General features: G+C 43.2%; 2 protein-coding genes across 2 annotated transcripts in view; both read left to right on the top strand.

Moving 5' to 3' along the window:
• The first annotated feature begins 11,965 nt into the window (after positions 1–11,965).
• LOC126413222 (uncharacterized) lies at positions 11,966–12,847 on the top strand. The gene has a single exon (XM_050083119.1). The coding sequence runs from the start codon at positions 11,966–11,968 to the stop codon at positions 12,845–12,847; it is 882 nt and encodes a 293-aa protein (XP_049939076.1).
• Positions 12,848–15,094: 2,247 nt separating this feature from the next.
• Positions 15,095–18,293, top strand: part of LOC126412244 (odorant receptor Or2-like) — a 44,169-nt gene continuing 40,970 nt past the window's right edge. The window contains exon 1 of the mRNA XM_050081740.1: positions 15,095–15,191. Within this exon, the coding sequence (XP_049937697.1) occupies positions 15,123–15,191 (69 nt within the window). The 5' untranslated portion in view covers positions 15,095–15,122. The remainder of the gene's footprint in view (positions 15,192–18,293) is intronic.

Below are 18,293 nucleotides of genomic sequence, written 5' to 3' on the forward strand. Positions count from 1 at the left end.
AGAGCATGTCGATTGTCATTGCTTGTCCGTGTCCTGTATCTTTCCCCAGTGCTTAGTACAGACAGGAACTGTGATTGCTGTGTGCAGATGCGAATCGAGTTAGAGAACCCTCGCTCTCAGCTCCAGGTTGTGATGGCTTCAGTTACACAGCTTGGAGCGTCACCATTGTGGGCTGGCCACGCTGATACATCAGACTTCCAGCACGTCTGAGTTCGCCTATCGGCCTGCAGATGTGAACAACCCAGTTACTGCTCACACTGAGGTTAACTACTCAGCTGCGGTCGAGGTTGCCCTTGGGGCGTGGCAGGCGGCGAAAGACTTCCTAAGGGGCCGCTTGTAAGGCCTCCCCTGTTAGTCTGACAAACAGGTTCCAGGTGATGTCTATCGTTGACACTGTCCCTCAGCCAGATGCAGTTGCTTTCCTGTTTCAGAGGGAACCTCTCAGTCTGCAAGATCTGGGCAGTCACAGAAGGTGAGGTTATTGGTTTTTGGGAGGAGCTCCAAAATTAGGCATATTATGGGGCCTCTTAGGGAGGTAGCTGCCAAGGAGGGAAAGAAAGCCAATGTACACTTTGTGTGCGGCTGACAGAAGTGGTAAAGGCTGCTAGTCTTGCTTCTGAGATGAAGGCAGAGCTCACCATTTGCAAGATAGTCAACAGCACCGATTGCGGACCTTTGGTACAGAGCCGAGTGCATGGTCTGAATCAGAGGCTCAGACTGTTCTGCGACTGTGTAGTCTGCCGATTCCTCGACTTGCACCATAGGGTGGTTTGGTTTCGGGTTCCGCTGAATAGATCAGATGTCCACTATACGCAGGAGGCGGCTACATGGGTAGCAGTGGTTTTGACTGGGTGCTTTTCTTTTTAAGTTAGCGGGACTCGGGGAAATAAAGGGCTTCAGTCTCAATGAGTGCCGATCGAACATTGGAGGAACGTAGATACAGGAACCATCGGTATAACTGTTGTACATTGTCTAGCTATGTTGGGAAAGTACCAGAGCTCCAAGCGCTAATAGAAAGCACTGACGCTCAAATCGTTATAGGCACAGAAATCTGGCTAAAATCGGAAAAAAGTTCAGCCGAAGTTTTTGCAAAGAACGTTACGGCGTTCCGAAACGACAGGCGAAACACAGTGGGCGGTGGCGTGTGTGTTGTTGTTAGAAATAGCTTAACATGTAGTGAAATTAAAGTGAGTTAGTATGGCAGAGGTCATTCTTGGCAACCGGAATAAAATAATAACTGGATCCTTTTACCGACCTCCCAACTCAGATGATATAACTGCTGGCAAGTTAAAAGGAATCTTGAGTTCAATTTCAAACACGTTTCCGGCTCATACAATTATAGGTGGTGGTGACTTTAATTTACCATCGGTATGCTGGCGAAAATACATGTTCGGATCCGGTGGTACGCATAAAGTGTCATCCGAAATTGTGCTAAACGCGTTGTCTGAATATTATTTCTAGCAGTTAGTTCATGAGCCAACGCGAATAGTGAACCTTTGTGAAAACACACTTGACCTCTTAGCAACAAATAATCCTGAGCTAATAACGAGCTTCAAAACGGATACAGGAATTAGTGAACACAGGGTTGTCGTAATGAAACTGAATATTGTAGCTCCGGAACACTCCAAACATAAACGAGAAATATACCTATTCAAAAAAGCAGGTAAAAATTAACTTGAGAGACAATCTACACTTCTTCAAAGTTAACATCCTAAGTGTAGACCAGATGTGGCTTGAATTCAAAGAAATAGTATCGACAGCAATTGAGAAATTTATACCAAATAAATTAACAACTGCCGGAGCTGATCCCCGTTGGTACACAAAACGGGTCAGAACACTGTTGCGGCAACAACGAAAAAAGCATGCGAAATTTAAACGGACCCAAAATCTTCAAGATTTCACAGAAGCTCGAAATTTAACGCGGGCATCAATTCGAGATGCTTATAACCCCTTCCACAGCGAAACATTACCTCGAAACCAGGTAGAAAATCTGAAGAGATTCTGATCGTATGTAAAGTATGCTAGGAGCAAGATGCAGTCAATGTCAACGCTACGCGATAGCGATGGAAATACTATCGTAGACAGTGCTGGCAAAGAATTATGAAACACAGTCATTCTAAATTCCTTCATTAAAGAAGACGAAGTAAATATTGCTTCAAATGGCTCTGAGCACTATGGTCATCAGTCCCCTAGAACTTAGAACTACTTAAACCTAACTAACTGCCCGAGGCAGGATTCGAACTTGCGACCGTAGCGGCCGCACGGTTCCAGACTGTAGCGCCTAGAACCGCTAGGCAACCCCGGCCGGCGAAGTAAATATTCCAGAATTCGAATCGAGAACAGCTACCAACATGAGTAACTTAGAAGAAGATATCCTCGGAGTTGTGAATAACTTAAATCATTTAATAAAAGGAAGTCTTCTGGTCCAGACTATATACCAAGTAGGTTCCTTTCAGAGTATGCTGATGCAATAGCTTCGTACTTAATAATCATATACGTAACAGTCACATACGTACAGCCTCTCGATCGACGAAAGATCCGTAGCCAAAGACTGCAAAACTGCACAGGCCACACCAACATTCAAGAAAGCTAGTAGGAGTAATCCATTAAATTACACGCCCATATTTTAACGTCGATATGCAACAAGATTTCGGAATACATATTGTGTTCGAACATTATGAATTAGCTCGAAGAGAACGGTCTATTGACACACAGTGAACATGGATTTAGAAAGTCATAGGTGTGGAACGCAACTAGGTCTTTACACGTACGAAGTGATGGGTGCTGTTGACAAGGGAGTTCAAATTGATTCCGTATTCCTGGATTTCCGGAAGGCTTTTGACGTACCACACAAGAGGCCTTAGTGAAATTGCGTGCTTATGAAATATCGTCCCAATTATGTGACTGGAATCGTGATTTCCTGTCAGAGAGGTCACAGTTCGTAGTAACTGACGGAAAGTCATCGACATTTCTGGCGTTCGCCAAGGTAGTGTGACAGGCCGCCTGCTGTTCCTTATCTATGTAAACGATTTAGGAGAATATGAGCAGTCGTCTTACGTTCTCCGCAGATAATGCTATCGTTTATCGACTAGTAAACTTATCTGACGATCAAAACAAATTGCAGAACTTTTTAGAAAATAATATCCTAATGGTGTGAGAATGGGCAATGGACCCTAGATAATAAAGAGCTTTAGGTTACCCACATTAGTGCTAAAAGGAATCCGTTAAAGGCCGTAAATTCAACTAAATACCTAGGAATTACAATTACGAACATTTTAAATTGGGAAGAACACATAGAAAGTGTTGGGTAGGCTAACCAAAGATAGCGTTTTATTGGCAGAACATTTAGAAGATGCAACAGGTCTACTAAAGAGACTGCCTACACTATCAGTCCTCTCTTTGAGTCCTGCTTCGCGATCTCGGATCCTTACCGGACAGGATTAACGGAGTCTACCGAGAAAGTTCAACGTTGAGCAGCACGTTTTGTATTACCGCGAAATAGGAGAGATAATGTCAGTGACATTTTACAGGATTAGGGATGGACACCATAACACAAAGGCATTTATCGTTGCGACAGAATCTTTTCACGAAATTTCAATCACCAGTTTTCAGTTGTGAATGTGAAAAATTTTGTTGACGCCGACCAACATAGGGGGAAAAGATCATCATCATAAAATAAGGGAAATCAGAGCTCGCAAAGATATAGGTGTCCGTTTCTTCCGCACGCTGTTCGAGAGTGGAATTAGAGAGAGTTATTGTGAAGGTGGTTCGATAAACTCTCTGCCAGGCACTTAAGTATGATTTGCAGAGTATCCATGTAGATGTAGATGTAGATCTTGCTGGCCACGGGAGTATCTATCACGCAGACAGTTGACAGAGGAAATTGCCCTATGTGGACGAAGATAGTCCTGTTGAAATATGGCATCACGATTCCGTCGCATGATAACATACACATGAGAAAGTAGAGTCCCTTCAATCAATAGAAACTGTTGCTCCCCAAACTATGATGGCGCTAGGAATAACAACGCTGTCCTCCTCAAAACATTAGAAAAATGATGCCGCTCGCTGACGATGATCATTTGGGGCAAGCAGAACAGATGTTCACAGCTGACCACAGTGGGACGCAATTCGTTAGCAGTCCAACCTTCCTGCCACGGCACCGCTCCAATCACACTTGCATTAATGTATTTCAATAGGAGAGTGACCAGTGACGTATGCTGGGATTGCGACTTAAGCTGTTACTAGGAGTCCCACGTACGGAAAATAAGGAATTGTTGAGTAAATGTTATCGTCATCAAGAGTGCATTTAAATCAATTTTTCTTGAAACAGCCTGTAATACAATATAAGTCAAATAACAATTATTAACAGAAAATAAACAATTTTACCATACCTTTTAAAATATACATAGTTTCCAGCCGTCTTTGTTACCGCTTAAGCAGCGTTGTCACACTATCACAAAACAATTGCTCGTTGTGTCTTCTCAATAAAACAAGTATGTTTTTTTCCAAGGACGGAAGAGCCAAGCTGCCCAGTCGAATTCGCCCTTGTGTTGGCCGCAAAATACCCTCTATTCGTTTCAAGGCTGAAAAACGCCTCTCTGCCCCTCCACTGGTAGGAGGATGAGTTAACATCGTTTCACTTAGTTTGAAAACTTCACCGTACACAATTTCAGGTCCATTTGATTTCTCAAAGCTTGCAATGGTTTGAACGGTACTGATCGAAAATTCTTGAAGTGAAATACCACTTCCAGATCAGTTCTCAAATGGCAGTGTATAGGAACAGGAAACACATGTTTTTCTCAGTTTCGAAAATACATTTGTTGGAAAATTATGTTGCAACCAGCAAAATGTTTGGAATCCAGTGATGCTAGAAATTTCAACTGTCCCTGTGACTCTACTCTTCATTTAATTTGATTTATTGTTGTTTCCAGGACTTCGCAGAAAATCCTGAAGTACGAACAATGGGTTTCATCTTCACGACAATTTCTCTTTCTAGGCCATTCTTCTTTCTCTTCATCAGCAACGCTCTTTGTTTCAGATCACACTTCTTCACATCCTGGGTTTCTAACGCGTAGCACTCTGGTAATAAACTGATTCGGTTTTTCGGTACAGTGACAGGTGTCTATGCTTTTGTCTTGCAAAATTTCAAAAATAACATCTGGAAACGGGTAAACTTTGCTGAGCAGAATCGAGGAAATGTTGGTTCCAGTCCGTTAGAGAAATCGGCTAGCGCCTGAAGTCATGTTGCCTTCTTCGCTATACCAGCCCCCAGGTTCCTCTTCCACTGAAGTAAAGAAACTAGTAGGATGACTTCTGCAATGGTGAAGTGTAATTACAATCCTGGAAGCAAAATTCCGTCGTGTAGATGCGAAACTTGGCATTTTCCTTTCAGTTAAGGTATTAACAGCATCTATACGTGAAGTGGAATGTGAGAAAGAGGTGGGTAAAGGATTAAGAGAAACAAAGAATTACCTGATTTCCTGGAAAGTATGAGACTAAATGTGTGACTGCAACAATGGATGAAGTTAATAGCAGGATACTCGGTTTTAATTAAAGTCGAAGTGCATAAACATATCCAGCCATTACCGCAGCACCATCGAAAGATTGAACAACAATCTTTTTTAACATTCTAATCCATTTATAGTGTTCATATTCAGATAAACCACTGGCTTATCAGTCAGAACTTACGTCAGTGAAATGTAGAAATCGTTCTCTACAATTGCCTTCATCGTCAATACAATGTAGGATAGTTTTTATTGGTGACACCAGTTATTTCATCGAGCATGAGTCCAATAAAGGTATCCTTATCAGTATCTGATTTAATCGTATCTCTACGTCGGCCACAACATCGATTAGCTCATCTGTATAAGGGTCCAGGTGCCTTTGAAAAAGGTAGCTGTCTTTGAAAGCCGAGAAAGTGCTACATCATAATTAACCACGAATTGTAGCAGTTACCTGCATTTGCCTTTATTTAATGATTCCTCTCTTACAGTGTGACCTCTAAATTAACATAACCCCATGGAAGCATAAGCCCACAACAAGTCCAGAAATTTACATATAGCATGAGGTAACTGTAAACACAGATTGACAATTTACAGTAAGTGAATCACCTCTATGCATATATTAAACTGTGATTCAGTTGTTGTAAATTGTTAGTCTGTGTTTGCAATAACATTTTATGTTCATTTCTGGGCATAACAAGCCATTATACTTCTAGGAAGAAACTATCAACATCTGCTTCTGAAGATGTCAAATTAATTTGTAGAAACAGGTAAAGCATAACAAAAAATATATTTGCAAGTGATGGCTAAATTTTAACTGAAAAATACATATATATACTACTGTTACTGAAAAGTTTATGAATAAAATAAAACTCTTTCTTCGCTACACCTTTCGCGACAAGGGCAAAACTGTCAGAACATATGCCAAACAAACGGAGGACTCCAACACCTTCTGTTTCTCCTTGTTACGCAAATATAAGTAAATAATTCACGAATTAATTTGCGTGAATAAATTTAGTCCGAACTGACTGAAATAAAACGGATAATGTTTGGTAATTGATTTAATTTGTGTTTTCGGTTCTGTTACACATATTTTTTCTTACGAATTTGAGTTAAATGGTATGATTTACCTCTCCTACGTGTTAATTATCGCAGGGGACAGACAAAATAATATTTTTTTGAATAGAAATCCTAAGCAACTTGAATACTGGTGAAGTGTCTTCGGTTATTATAGTGATCTTGCTCTTAATTAAGTTATTTTTGAAATATTTTGTTTTACTTTCAAAGTATTTTAAAAAATACCGTATAGACTACCACTACGAATGTTCTTGAGTGAGCAGAACACAAGAGCAAGAAAGACTGCTATCAGGTAGGCACTGGAATTTTTAGAACAGCGACAGTGCTGTAAGTGATTAGACACACATTTCATGCTTTCATATCCAAAAAGAACCAGCTCGATTGCAGTACATCGAAAATATGCCAAGATATATGACATCAATATCTTTTACATTCAGAATGCCAAGACCTTGAAAAGAGCGGAAAACAAAATCCGACAATGTGATCGTCATCCAAGAAAGGAAGGAAGATTTTGAGTTGCGGTCCTATCGACAACGAGGTCGTTAGAGACTGAGCTCAAGCTCGGATGCTTTCAAGAATGGGGTGGAAAATTGCCAGCGCCTTCTCAAAGGAACTACATGGCGTTTGGGGATAGGGGGGGGGGGGGGCGATTTACGGAAATGACGAAAAACATGTACACGGATTACCGGACCCAGATCTGAGTAATCGTCCTCTCAAACTGCTGGCAGAAAGGTTCCTTTAGACTTCCCTGTCCGTTATGATTTTTACCCATAAGCATCCAGAGGTGACTGCTAACTGTATAAGGTTTATGACGTTTTTGGATTATTTCGTTCCAACTCAGGCACATTGCCAATCACATTGACAATTGTGGAGCAAATGTGCCTGTATAATAACCTGGTACAATGTTACACATAATTAAAACGCGAAAGAAGGGAACGTCACACTATAGACACTAGGAGGTTTGCCCTAGACAATATTACCCAACTCTACCGCTCACGGTGCCCAATAAATTTAGTGGGGATGGCAGTGTACAGTCCCTATTACCTCCACGGCGTCTTTTTCGCCGAAAACCGATGTTAATGAACGAATAATTAACAACAGCACCGTTACAATACAAGGTGACGCAAAAGTTGTACATCAATTGAACGATCGGATAGAGGAATCGAAATATACCAAATTAGGTTAGGAAATAACGGTCTTAGGAACAAACCTTAACCAGTGAATGTTTGGAGCAACAAGGGCTTTCAATGAACATGTGTCATAATTCCAGCAAAGGTAACGTTCGTTTTACTTAGCTGTGTTTTACATTATAGAAGGTATTCAGAATGGTAACTACTGCATTCAGTACGAGCATAACAACTTCGCAGAAAATTCTGGGCCACTATGCCAAGTTGACTAGGCACTGTGCGAATCTCACCAGTCGCTGCAAGTTTTCTGGCGATAAGTTTTGTTGTGTCGGGAACTGGCGTCACGTGCGCAACGCTTCTGATATACCGCCACGAGAAAAGAAATCAAGAGGTTATATGAGGGGAGGCAGGTGGCCATTCAGTTGAGCTTCTCTTTCCTCCAATCCACTGAATACGAACGAATTCGCATACACAAGTCTTCTATCCTACTCTGCGTAGGTAGAACACTGGTTATGATAATGTGCGTTGGTGGTAACGTAGAGACTGGCGGAATAAAACAGGCGGTTCCTGAAGCTAATGTCAGTGGGGGCCACGAAGTGAACGAATAACCAAAACAAGTCTAGAGTATATACAATAATCCAGAGAGCAATCACAAATGTAAATCATTCAAGGTAAAACTCTAGTATTCACTGCCATGTAAGTGAAGGCTTCAGTGACTGGCAAGACACTGGTCAGCAATACATTGGTAGCGGTGTTTAATGGTAAAACATGTAGACTCTTTTACTGTAGGAAGAAAGCGAGAGGATGTAGAGGATGTTGTTATGGGTGGCCAGTATCCTCTTTCTACAACACAAATGAACATGTGGCTGGCAGTTGTTACTTATCTAGAATAGAGTCCATGTGCTGTGGTACAAGCTCGTCAGTAACAGTCGTTTTGCAGACAGTATCGGTGATCTTGCTATTCTAAACTTTGGTCTCACTGCTAGTCCAGCTAAGGTCACTAATCTGATTGCTACGTACTGTCATAGCCCGTGACCAGCTGTGCAGTTGTCCTGACAGACGACACACGTGAAGAGGGAATCAGCGATGCCCTCTAGTCAGCAGCGGTGGCCTAAATACATGCTGTCGAGAGGGGGTTGGCGGCTTGTTGCTTGCGTGTGTGTCTGTGGCCTCTCTCATGATAGGCGCACCTGACCCTTCACCTACTGTCGATCTTCGTACTACATCTTTGTCGACTGGTGTGCTGGCGACAGCTTATATCAGCACAAAACACTCGTCAGAGGATGAAGCCACCACACATGCTTGCCGCAGCGGCTGCGCCTCATGCACGAGCCCTCTGTCGCCAGGAGCCCGAGTATCTCTGACATTTCCTAGCTGTCGATACTTGGGCTAGGCCCAGAATTCGAATCACTGGATTCTAAAATAAGTGTGCAGTGGCTTTGTCTAGTTGCACCTACACCTGATGACTCACGTTAAGTGACCCCTATTCTTACAGTTCTGGAAGGACGTTATCGATGAAGACGTTCAAACCTGATGATAGAAGATATGGTCAGATCACGTGGCCACCGACACATTCACTGCAGGCCGCTGGTAGGGTTGTGTCGTGTCCATTCTAACAATGCTGTACCATTCATTCACAAGATAGTACTCTTTGTCGGTAATCATACACGCCTAAACACTGAAATGGACGTTGCTGATGGATGTAACTGGTTCTTATGCGGGACGCGCCACACACTACTCTGAGGCATATTCGTGGTATGATATGGCGTACGGTTGGTTGGTTTTTGAGGAAGGAGACCAGACACCGAGGTCATCGGTCTCATTGGATTAGGGAAGGACGGGGAAGGTAGTCGGCCGTGCCCTTTCAAAGGATCCATCCCGGCATTTGCCTGGAGCGATTTAGGGAAATCACGGAAAACCTAAATCAGGTTGGCCGGACGCGGGATTGAACCGTCGTCCTCCCGAGTGCGAGTCCAGTGTCTAACCACTGCGCCACCTCGCTCGGTGGTATGGCGTACGTGTCTTGTTCAAATGTGTGTGTGAAATCTTATGGGACTTAACTGCTAAGGTCATCAGTTCCTAAGCTTACACACTACTTAACCTAAATTATCCTAAGGACAAACACACACCCATGCCCGAGGGAGGACTCTAACCACCGCCGAGACCAGCCGCACAGTCCATGACTGCAGCACGCAAGACCGCTCGGCTAATCCCGCGCGGCGTACGTGTCTGTTGAAAGTTGTTCTTCCACTATTGGAGTACTCCATGGGCGGTCCGCACGATACAGTGGAACTGAGGCACCGGTTTCCCCAAGTCTATGGTGAAGACTTCGAAGTGCTCCAGGCCATTGTTGGCATCAGCTTCGATGAAGGAAGCTTTGAGCTTCGTGTACATTGTCCGTAGCTCTGTGATAAAATAAGTACGTATCTCACAGTCATGCATACTTTTACTGTTCCATTTCGCAAAGTATTGTCCGTGTCACAAACATAGCAGTTACCTTCGGTGATGCCACGAAATACGATACTAATCCACAGCAGCACTGCAGTGCAATCGACCAGTTTGTCTCAGAGTGCAGGAATGTAAAGCAGATGTACATATACTGCGACTAATACACAGGACGTTAACCTGTAGAATGTCCCACGCGTCTAGCTCCAACTACCATTCCCCGTTCATTGTGGCTATAATCACGTCTGAAACCTTTTCACTTTAGTCACCGGAGTGCAAGCAATGAGCAACATTTTTGTACCTAGTGTTCGTGATACTACCGCCATCTGTAAGTGCTCATATTCTATTCCGTAACTTTTGTCATCTCAGTGTATGTTGTTAAGGGGCTCCGGAACGCCCTATACTTGCAATGTTAAAATAACGCTTATAAATTACATCTTTCCTCACAAAGAATTTGAGGTAGGAAGTTGAACTTTTTACAGATTATTTATTGGAATATGGGCTACAACTTAACACAGGGATATTACAAAATTTTAGTTCACTTATTTCAATTGTAATGAAAATTCACAACATTTTTTTGCAATTTTTTATTTATATATTCAAAAATATACAGTTTTTTGGAAAAAGGCTGAGTTAAATTATGCAGAAGGTACTGTGTAACATTTACTGAAAGTTTGAAACAAATATGTTTGGAAGATCCTTAGAAAACATGTAATTAGTATGAGAAAATAAAAGTTTTGGGAATCGAGCGACAAAGATTGGATTAACTTTTTAGTGCATTCCAGGTTCATAGGATGGATTATCTTCATCCTCTGCAAACTCCTCCTCCAGTTTCCTCTTGTTCCTCCTCCTGTTTACTCTTGCTTGTGTTTCTAGACTCTTTACAGCCCTGTCTGCAGCCCAAAGGCGTTCCTTGTCTAAAGCAAGCATCGCTCGTTGTTGTGTTTGTAGATTTTGCTACCATTTTCTTCAGTTGCAGTTACTGCAACACTGTTCCAAAAGGTGGTCATGTATGAACACTTATCACATTTCAGTTGTATTTCACTAGCAAGTCCTACGTGCTTTATTATGGAGAGTTCCAGACCAACTTCACTACAATGAATACATCTTACACAGTTTGAAAAAATTCCTTTGAGAACCGACATATCAAATATTTCATTCACATCCGATTCGCCCATAAAACATTCATAGTTTTCACTCATTGAACCAAGCTTCTTCTGTGAAGTATTTTCTTTCCCACTTTGACTGCTATGGGCAGGTGTACTTGAGAGGTTAGGTTCACTCACTTGGTTATCGTCTTTATTGTTTACATAATAACACATACCTTTGGCTTTCCAACATTTCTCCTTTTCTTAAAAGCCTTCAGAGGATTTCTAATAACTTTACTTTTACTCATTATTATACTTCAACAAAACAGAGACTCAAGAAACAGAATTAATTACGAATATTTTCGAGATAATGACAGAGTAAATAAACATGAAACAATCGACAATCACACCAGCGATAAATATTGAACCATCACAGGTTAGCCACAACACATACTTTATCTCACATCACTTAAAATGTACCTGATGAACACGGACGTTAATAATAACACCATTTGACAGCAGTTTAACAGCGCCACAGTGGGTCACGCCCATGTAGAACACATTTCAAAAAACATTTAAAAATAGTTGTAGTCTTCGGAATTGAATAAATTATATATCTATTAAAAGGTAATAGTCTGCAGATTCAGAAAACGCAAAAAAGTAAAAATTGAACTTTTTATGATTTTGAGCATTTCCGGAGCCCCTTAATATTTTCAGATTCCTGGGAATGGCGATGAGAGTTCCGTGGCGCGACTCCATCATGTGGGCCAACGCCCGGCTGCTGTCCGTGGCCGGCGTGTGGTCTCCGCCGGGCCACCAGGGCTGCTACTGGCTGTACACCTGCTGGCTGTTCGCCTCCCAGTGCTTCATGATAGCCGGCCAGCTGGCGGGGCTCTGGTACTTCCGCGCAGATATGGACAAGATAACGCTCGACGTCTGCCTCACCGTAACCGTCGTGATGGGCGTCATAAAGGGCGCGGTGATCGTGGCGCACAAGGAGCAGTTCTTCAGCATCGTCAGCCACCTGGACGACGTCACGGCGGCTCAGCGGGCGGCGGGCGATCCGGAAGTGGCGTCTGTGCTCGACTCTACTGTGAAGCTGTCGCGGACCATTACGGTGTACGTGCCGATGATGGGCAGTCTGTCTCCCGTGATGTGGGGGCTGACGCCGCTCCTCTTGAGGCTGCTGGGTGGAGGGTCGCACCAGCGGGAGCTGCCTGTGGTGTGCTGGTACGGTTCGTGGGACACAGTCACTCCGTACTACGAGCTTCTGTACGTCGTGCAGTTTGTTACCATACAGGGCGGCTACTTGGTCGTTATGGGCTCTGACCTCTTCTTCATATCACTTATGATACACGCTGCGGCCCAGCTACGGATTCTCAACATGAAACTCGAGAAGATTGTCAAGAATGAAGACGAATGGAATGGCAAAGGCATTGAAGTATTAACATGTATATCTGGGTACCGTATCAATGGTTTGAAAGATACTGAAAAATGTGAAGGGGAGTGGAAATCGACATCCAAGCTTACTCACTATGTAACGGATCAGACTAGCAGCTACAGTGAACTTCGCGTATGGGTGGAGCAACACAAGGATGTCATCAAGTAAGTTGCTTGAAACTCTGTGTCCAGAATTAGCCACGCCTACACTACATCCTCTTTCTGTTATTGAAGAAGACGCATCCTAGATTAAATTTACTGATAAGTTACATTTAAAATGGGAACTATGCGCGTGGGCTCCGCATCCACATGAGTGTGTCATGTAACATGTAAATGATGTTACAACGGGCGAAGGTAAAGTCATTCCTCATACACACACCCGGCCGCGCGGGGTAGCCGTGCGGTCTCAGGCGCCTTGGCACGGTTTGCGCGGCTACCCCCGTCTGAGGTTGTGGTCCTCCATTGGGCATGGGTGTGTGTGTGTTGTCCGTAGCGTAAGTTAGTTTAAGATAGATTTAGTAGTGTGTAAGCATAGCGACCGATGACCTCAGTAGTTTGGTAGTACAGAAATTACCACAAATTTCCAATTCATACAGACGTCAGTTGAGACAACATAGCAGCAACGTAAACTTAGAATCTATCAAAGCATTAAATTCGTAATTCCCGAGCAACGGATTTATAATAACAATTACAATATTTTCGTTACTGACATTTGTTCCTGTTAGCCAGCAATATCCTCCACAAACGCATTTCAAGTAATGAATCTCCGCTGCCGCTGTTCCTGCATCACGTCGAGTCAAAGATAGTATTTATCAGACTTACATGTACATGAGGAGGATTTTCCTTACTGTACGTAGATTGGAAGGAAATCAAATAATCCCTCAACAAGTTGTATCTATGAGTTGCCCAGGCTGCGCACTACGGTACCCGTGAGCGACACGTATCTGAATTGGAAACCCCGACGGCACAAGATTTTGGTTTGTCACGTACACGATGTTTCATTTAGAAACAATTTTTCAGATAAAGTTTGCATGTATGAAACATTAAAGAATGGTTCAAATGGCTCTGAGCACTACGGGACTTAACTTCTGAGGTCATCAGTGCCCTAGAACTTAGAACTATTGAAACCTAAGTAACCTAAGGAGATCACACACATCCATGTCCGAGGCAGTATTCGTACCTGCGACCGTAGCGTTCGCGCGGTTCCAGACTGTAGCGCCTAGAGCCGCTCGGCCAACCCGGCCGGCTGAATCATTAAAATATGTCTTTTTGGATAGTGTGGCAGTAAGAACAGTTATATGCCATACTGGTGCTTGATACGCCAATACCTTTATTAGTTTTAGACTTACATATCTGTTTATGCTACACACGACATAATATTGCAATTGCAGTCACAAAAAGCCTCACTGTTGTGGGCACACTGCTAGAGGCTAAGCGTTATTGGAACCTATCAAAATGGTGAATGGGTGCCTGTCGACGAATCTGAAGGGTCTGAGCTCGGTCTCAGTCGATCAAAAGGAGTTTTTTAATGTCAGTTGTCGCTAGCGATTTCCTGACGTGAAAGGTGCTACGTCGCACCATGGTTCGAGGTTCGTTGAACTGTAGTCTTCTCATATCAAGATGAGTAAAGCCATGGGTAAGAGGAATTCTAGAGGATATCACCGACAGCAGGATGTCACTAGGGCTATATCATAGAATATTACGGGATTCAAACCAATCTACGGATTGTGGACAAATGTACTTTTATTCACCTGAATCCACCCATCATCAACAAATATTTTGAAAATTTGTGGTAACGTCTTATGGGACCAAACTGCTGAGGTCATCGGTCCCTGAGCTTACACACTACTTAATCTAACTTAAATTAACTTACGCTAAGGGCAACACAAACACCCATGCCCAAGGGAGGGCGAACCGTGGCAAGGCGCCCTTAGACCGCACGGGTACACCCCGCTGCTGCTATTCTAATAATTCGTCGCTAATTTTAACAGAAAAGAACGACTGCCAGTTTCTGAGTGAATTAACGTACAGTTTTATATCTTGTTAGCAATAATTAGTATTTAGGTTACGTTTACAATCAACTGGCTTGAAGTGGTACGATGATCAGTAAGATACTTTTAGTGTGAAAATCACTTCGTTCAGTGAAAGGACCTCAGCTCAGAAGCGAGACCAACGGCCGGTCACTTGCTGTTTTATATTGGGGTGTGCAATATAATATCACAGTTCTCGTCGGTAAAGTCAGTTTTATGAGAAAACGTGAAGGTGAATGCTAGTCAAATTTTTTGAGTAGCACTGAAGCTTCAGCTCTTTTTGTCAGGTGAAAACCTTCAGAAAGAATTCTTAAATAAACTTCCAGACCATTTTATGCATGAATTAATTGCGACTATGACAAATAAATATGTTATCGTTTCAGACTGGTGCAGCATCTGGAGCAGCTACTCAACATGATCATCTTGTTTCAGTTCCTTGGAGGGACAATCATCATTTGCGTGACGTTGTACCAAAGTTCTGCTGTGAGTATCTGCCTTGCTATTTGCACTCGAACATATCAAATTTTTCAAAAATCAAAGATAGATGCAACCTCCACTGAAAGATTCACGTGGTTATATTTTCTTCAAGTTGTTGCTTACCTTACTTTCTTTGGTACTGTTGTCTCATGTGAATCAACTCACATCTTTCTGGACTGAATTTAACGTTAACTTTACTTACACGTTGTGATTTATTCCGAAATTGTATCTCCATTCAGAACTATTAGATGATAGTTTGAACTGTACATTTAAGTGTCCGTTGAGTGTGGGGCTACAGCATACTCTGGCACGTGCATGTCAGGAAAATTTCATAAGGCGCCACAAGTTCACGGGAAGTTATGACATCAATACTGCACCGATGTTCCTTTCTCGGCTCCTCTCTATTTTTTGAGTTTGTTCACCACACGTACCTTTATTCTCTCAGATTCTATTTGGTCTTACTCATGCACCATTTGAATTTGCACATATACAAGGGTAATCCCACAATTAAGGTCTCCTATTTTTTTATAAGTACATAGACCCGTTTATTTCTACGATGATTTACATCACTTTACAGCGTGAACATTTAGCTGTTTTTCGACATAATCAATTTCTGTCGATGCCTTTTTGTAGACGCTGTGGCAGTTTTTGTATGCCCATGTCATACCAGCTCACCGCCATGCTATTCAGAAAGTTATGAACCTCTTCTTTCACCTCGTCGTCGGAGCTGAATCGCCTTCCGACCAAATGTTCTTTTAACCAAGGGAACACGTGATAGTCACTGGGAGCCAAGTCAGGACTACAGGGTGGGTGATTATGTTCCACTAAAAAATGTTGCAGGAGAGCAACGGTTTGCTGAGCGATGTGTGGGCGAGCGTTGTCATGGAGAATGTGTACGCTCTTGCTCAACATTCCTTTTCTCCGGTTCTCAATTGCCCGTTTGAGTTTTTTCGGGCTTTCATAGAACCTGTCAGCGTCAATAGTGGTCCCAGCGATTCAGCTCCGACGACGAGGTGAAAGAAGAGGTTCATAACTTTCTGAAGAGCATGGCGGCGAGCTGGTATGACACGGGCATACAAAAACTGCCACACCGTCTACAAAAATGCATCGACAGAAATGGTGATTATGTCGAAAAGTAGCTAAATGTTCAAGCTGTAAACCATTGTAGAAATAAACAGGTCTAAGTACTTATAAAAAAATAGACCTTACTTAGTATATATGTATAAAACTCTATTCCAAACATTGTTTGCAGACAGTATCCCCATCCTCTGCTGAATGTACCTACAAAAGCATGTCATTGTATGCCAGAAAGATGGGAAATGTGATCTCATAATACTGAGGTGCGTGAAAACCTGACGTGCCGTATTTGACGTTCAGATCGACTACTCATTTGCTACTTCGCAGACGCCACTTAATATACATACCCAAATACATCATTGTACGACACATATTCAAGAGATATGGCGTCATAAACACTGAGATGCGTGAAAATTGGGGCATCATTCATAAAGTTTTAACACTTTTATTCTTTACCACTAAGACAGGGATACAGTCGAGTCAAATCAAGGAAATGCCCGACACTCGGCAGCCCTCTTGACGGTTTCGGCTGCGAAGCGCAAAGGGTTGTAGCCGAATACAGTATCTGTCTATAAAGCTACGAAGAAGTGTTGCCATAGGGCCGTTTACAATCGCGTTGTAGACACGTCAAGCAGCTGGCCCCAGTGTACAGAAACTGCCTGGGGTCATGTCTCTTAATTTCGATACTGTACTCATACATTTGTACATTGTGCATACTTGTTAGTACGATTTTTTCATAATTTCAAAGATATTTTCACGAATAAGAAGAAATGAAACCTTTTTGATACTTCGCTACAAACGCTGTAAATTTTTTGTTTTAGTTTCTAACAGAGAAACGGAAAAATAAATATCTCTGCAATGACGTGTTCTTCAGCTAGAAGATCTATAACAAACATCGATAAATCTACCTTACTCACAAACACAGTAGTACTCTGCACTGTATCTTCTAGCCATCTGCCGACTTCATGCCTCGTCTGTTACGCTTGTCTCGTATTTATGCGACAGATGAAGTACTAGTTACCTGTTTCATATGCAGGGTCAACATTAACAAAACATTTACAAAACCGACGAGCTGCAGGGACGGATTACTGACTGGAAATTGAGGAAAAGATGTCCTGTGGCATGCATCGTTGTCGCGATAGACGGCGCTGATGAATGGAAGTTCCTCTGACCATGTGCCATATGTTCCTTGTGTGTTGCAGACTGTGTGATTGACGCCGCGTTCTAAAACAGCAGACAGTACTGTAATCACGTCGAGAATAAGCCGAAGTATTGTTTGTGTATGGCAAAGGAGACGAAAACGGTCGCGAGGCATCACGGATGTAGCAAAGCAAGTACACTCGCAGACACCAACCACACCACACAACGTTAAAGTAGTTTTCGGGCGTTTGTCTGATGTCTCCCCTCCCCCCCGCGGATTCTGTACGATCTCATACCCTTCCCCCACATCCTCCTTGTCCTTGAAAGGATACGAATCCTGTACACCTCCCGTAAACTCGATCCTCCTCACATGCTTGTCTCACCCATCCTCCCCCACCCCCGCCCGCTGCCGCGCCTGTATTCCCACGTCCCACCCGGTCTCCATCTCTCCACCCTCCTTACCCTCTCCCAAGGTGGCTTCCGCCAGCTCCCACTCCCTGATGATGTCCTCCTCCCCTCCATCCACCCCTCGTATCAAGTTTGATCCTCCCCCCTCCCACCCTTCTCTTTCCTTTTCCCCCATACCCCATCCTCTGCCCCTCTTCCCCCAGGCTTCCCCACCCCCTTCCTCCCTCCCCCTCTCCCCCCTGCCCATGGCATCTCTGCTCTCCCCTCTCCCTCTCCCACTCCCTTTCCTCATCCTCCTCTCTTAGCAAGTCCCCGGACTCACACACGCTCAGTGAACATTCGCACGCTGGAGATCACCGCCATCAGTGTCTCGTGTGTGTATCTTCGTTTGTGTTTAGTGTTCTTTCGCCGTCAATCCACCACTGTTCACGTGTGCCGTCGCCGTCATCCATGTTATGTGCGCTGTGTCAACGGGTTTTAGTG

The sequence above is a fragment of the Schistocerca serialis genome, chromosome 7 (genome assembly GCF_023864345.2).
Source record: "Schistocerca serialis cubense isolate TAMUIC-IGC-003099 chromosome 7, iqSchSeri2.2, whole genome shotgun sequence".
NCBI classification, from domain to species: domain Eukaryota; kingdom Metazoa; phylum Arthropoda; class Insecta; order Orthoptera; family Acrididae; genus Schistocerca; species Schistocerca serialis.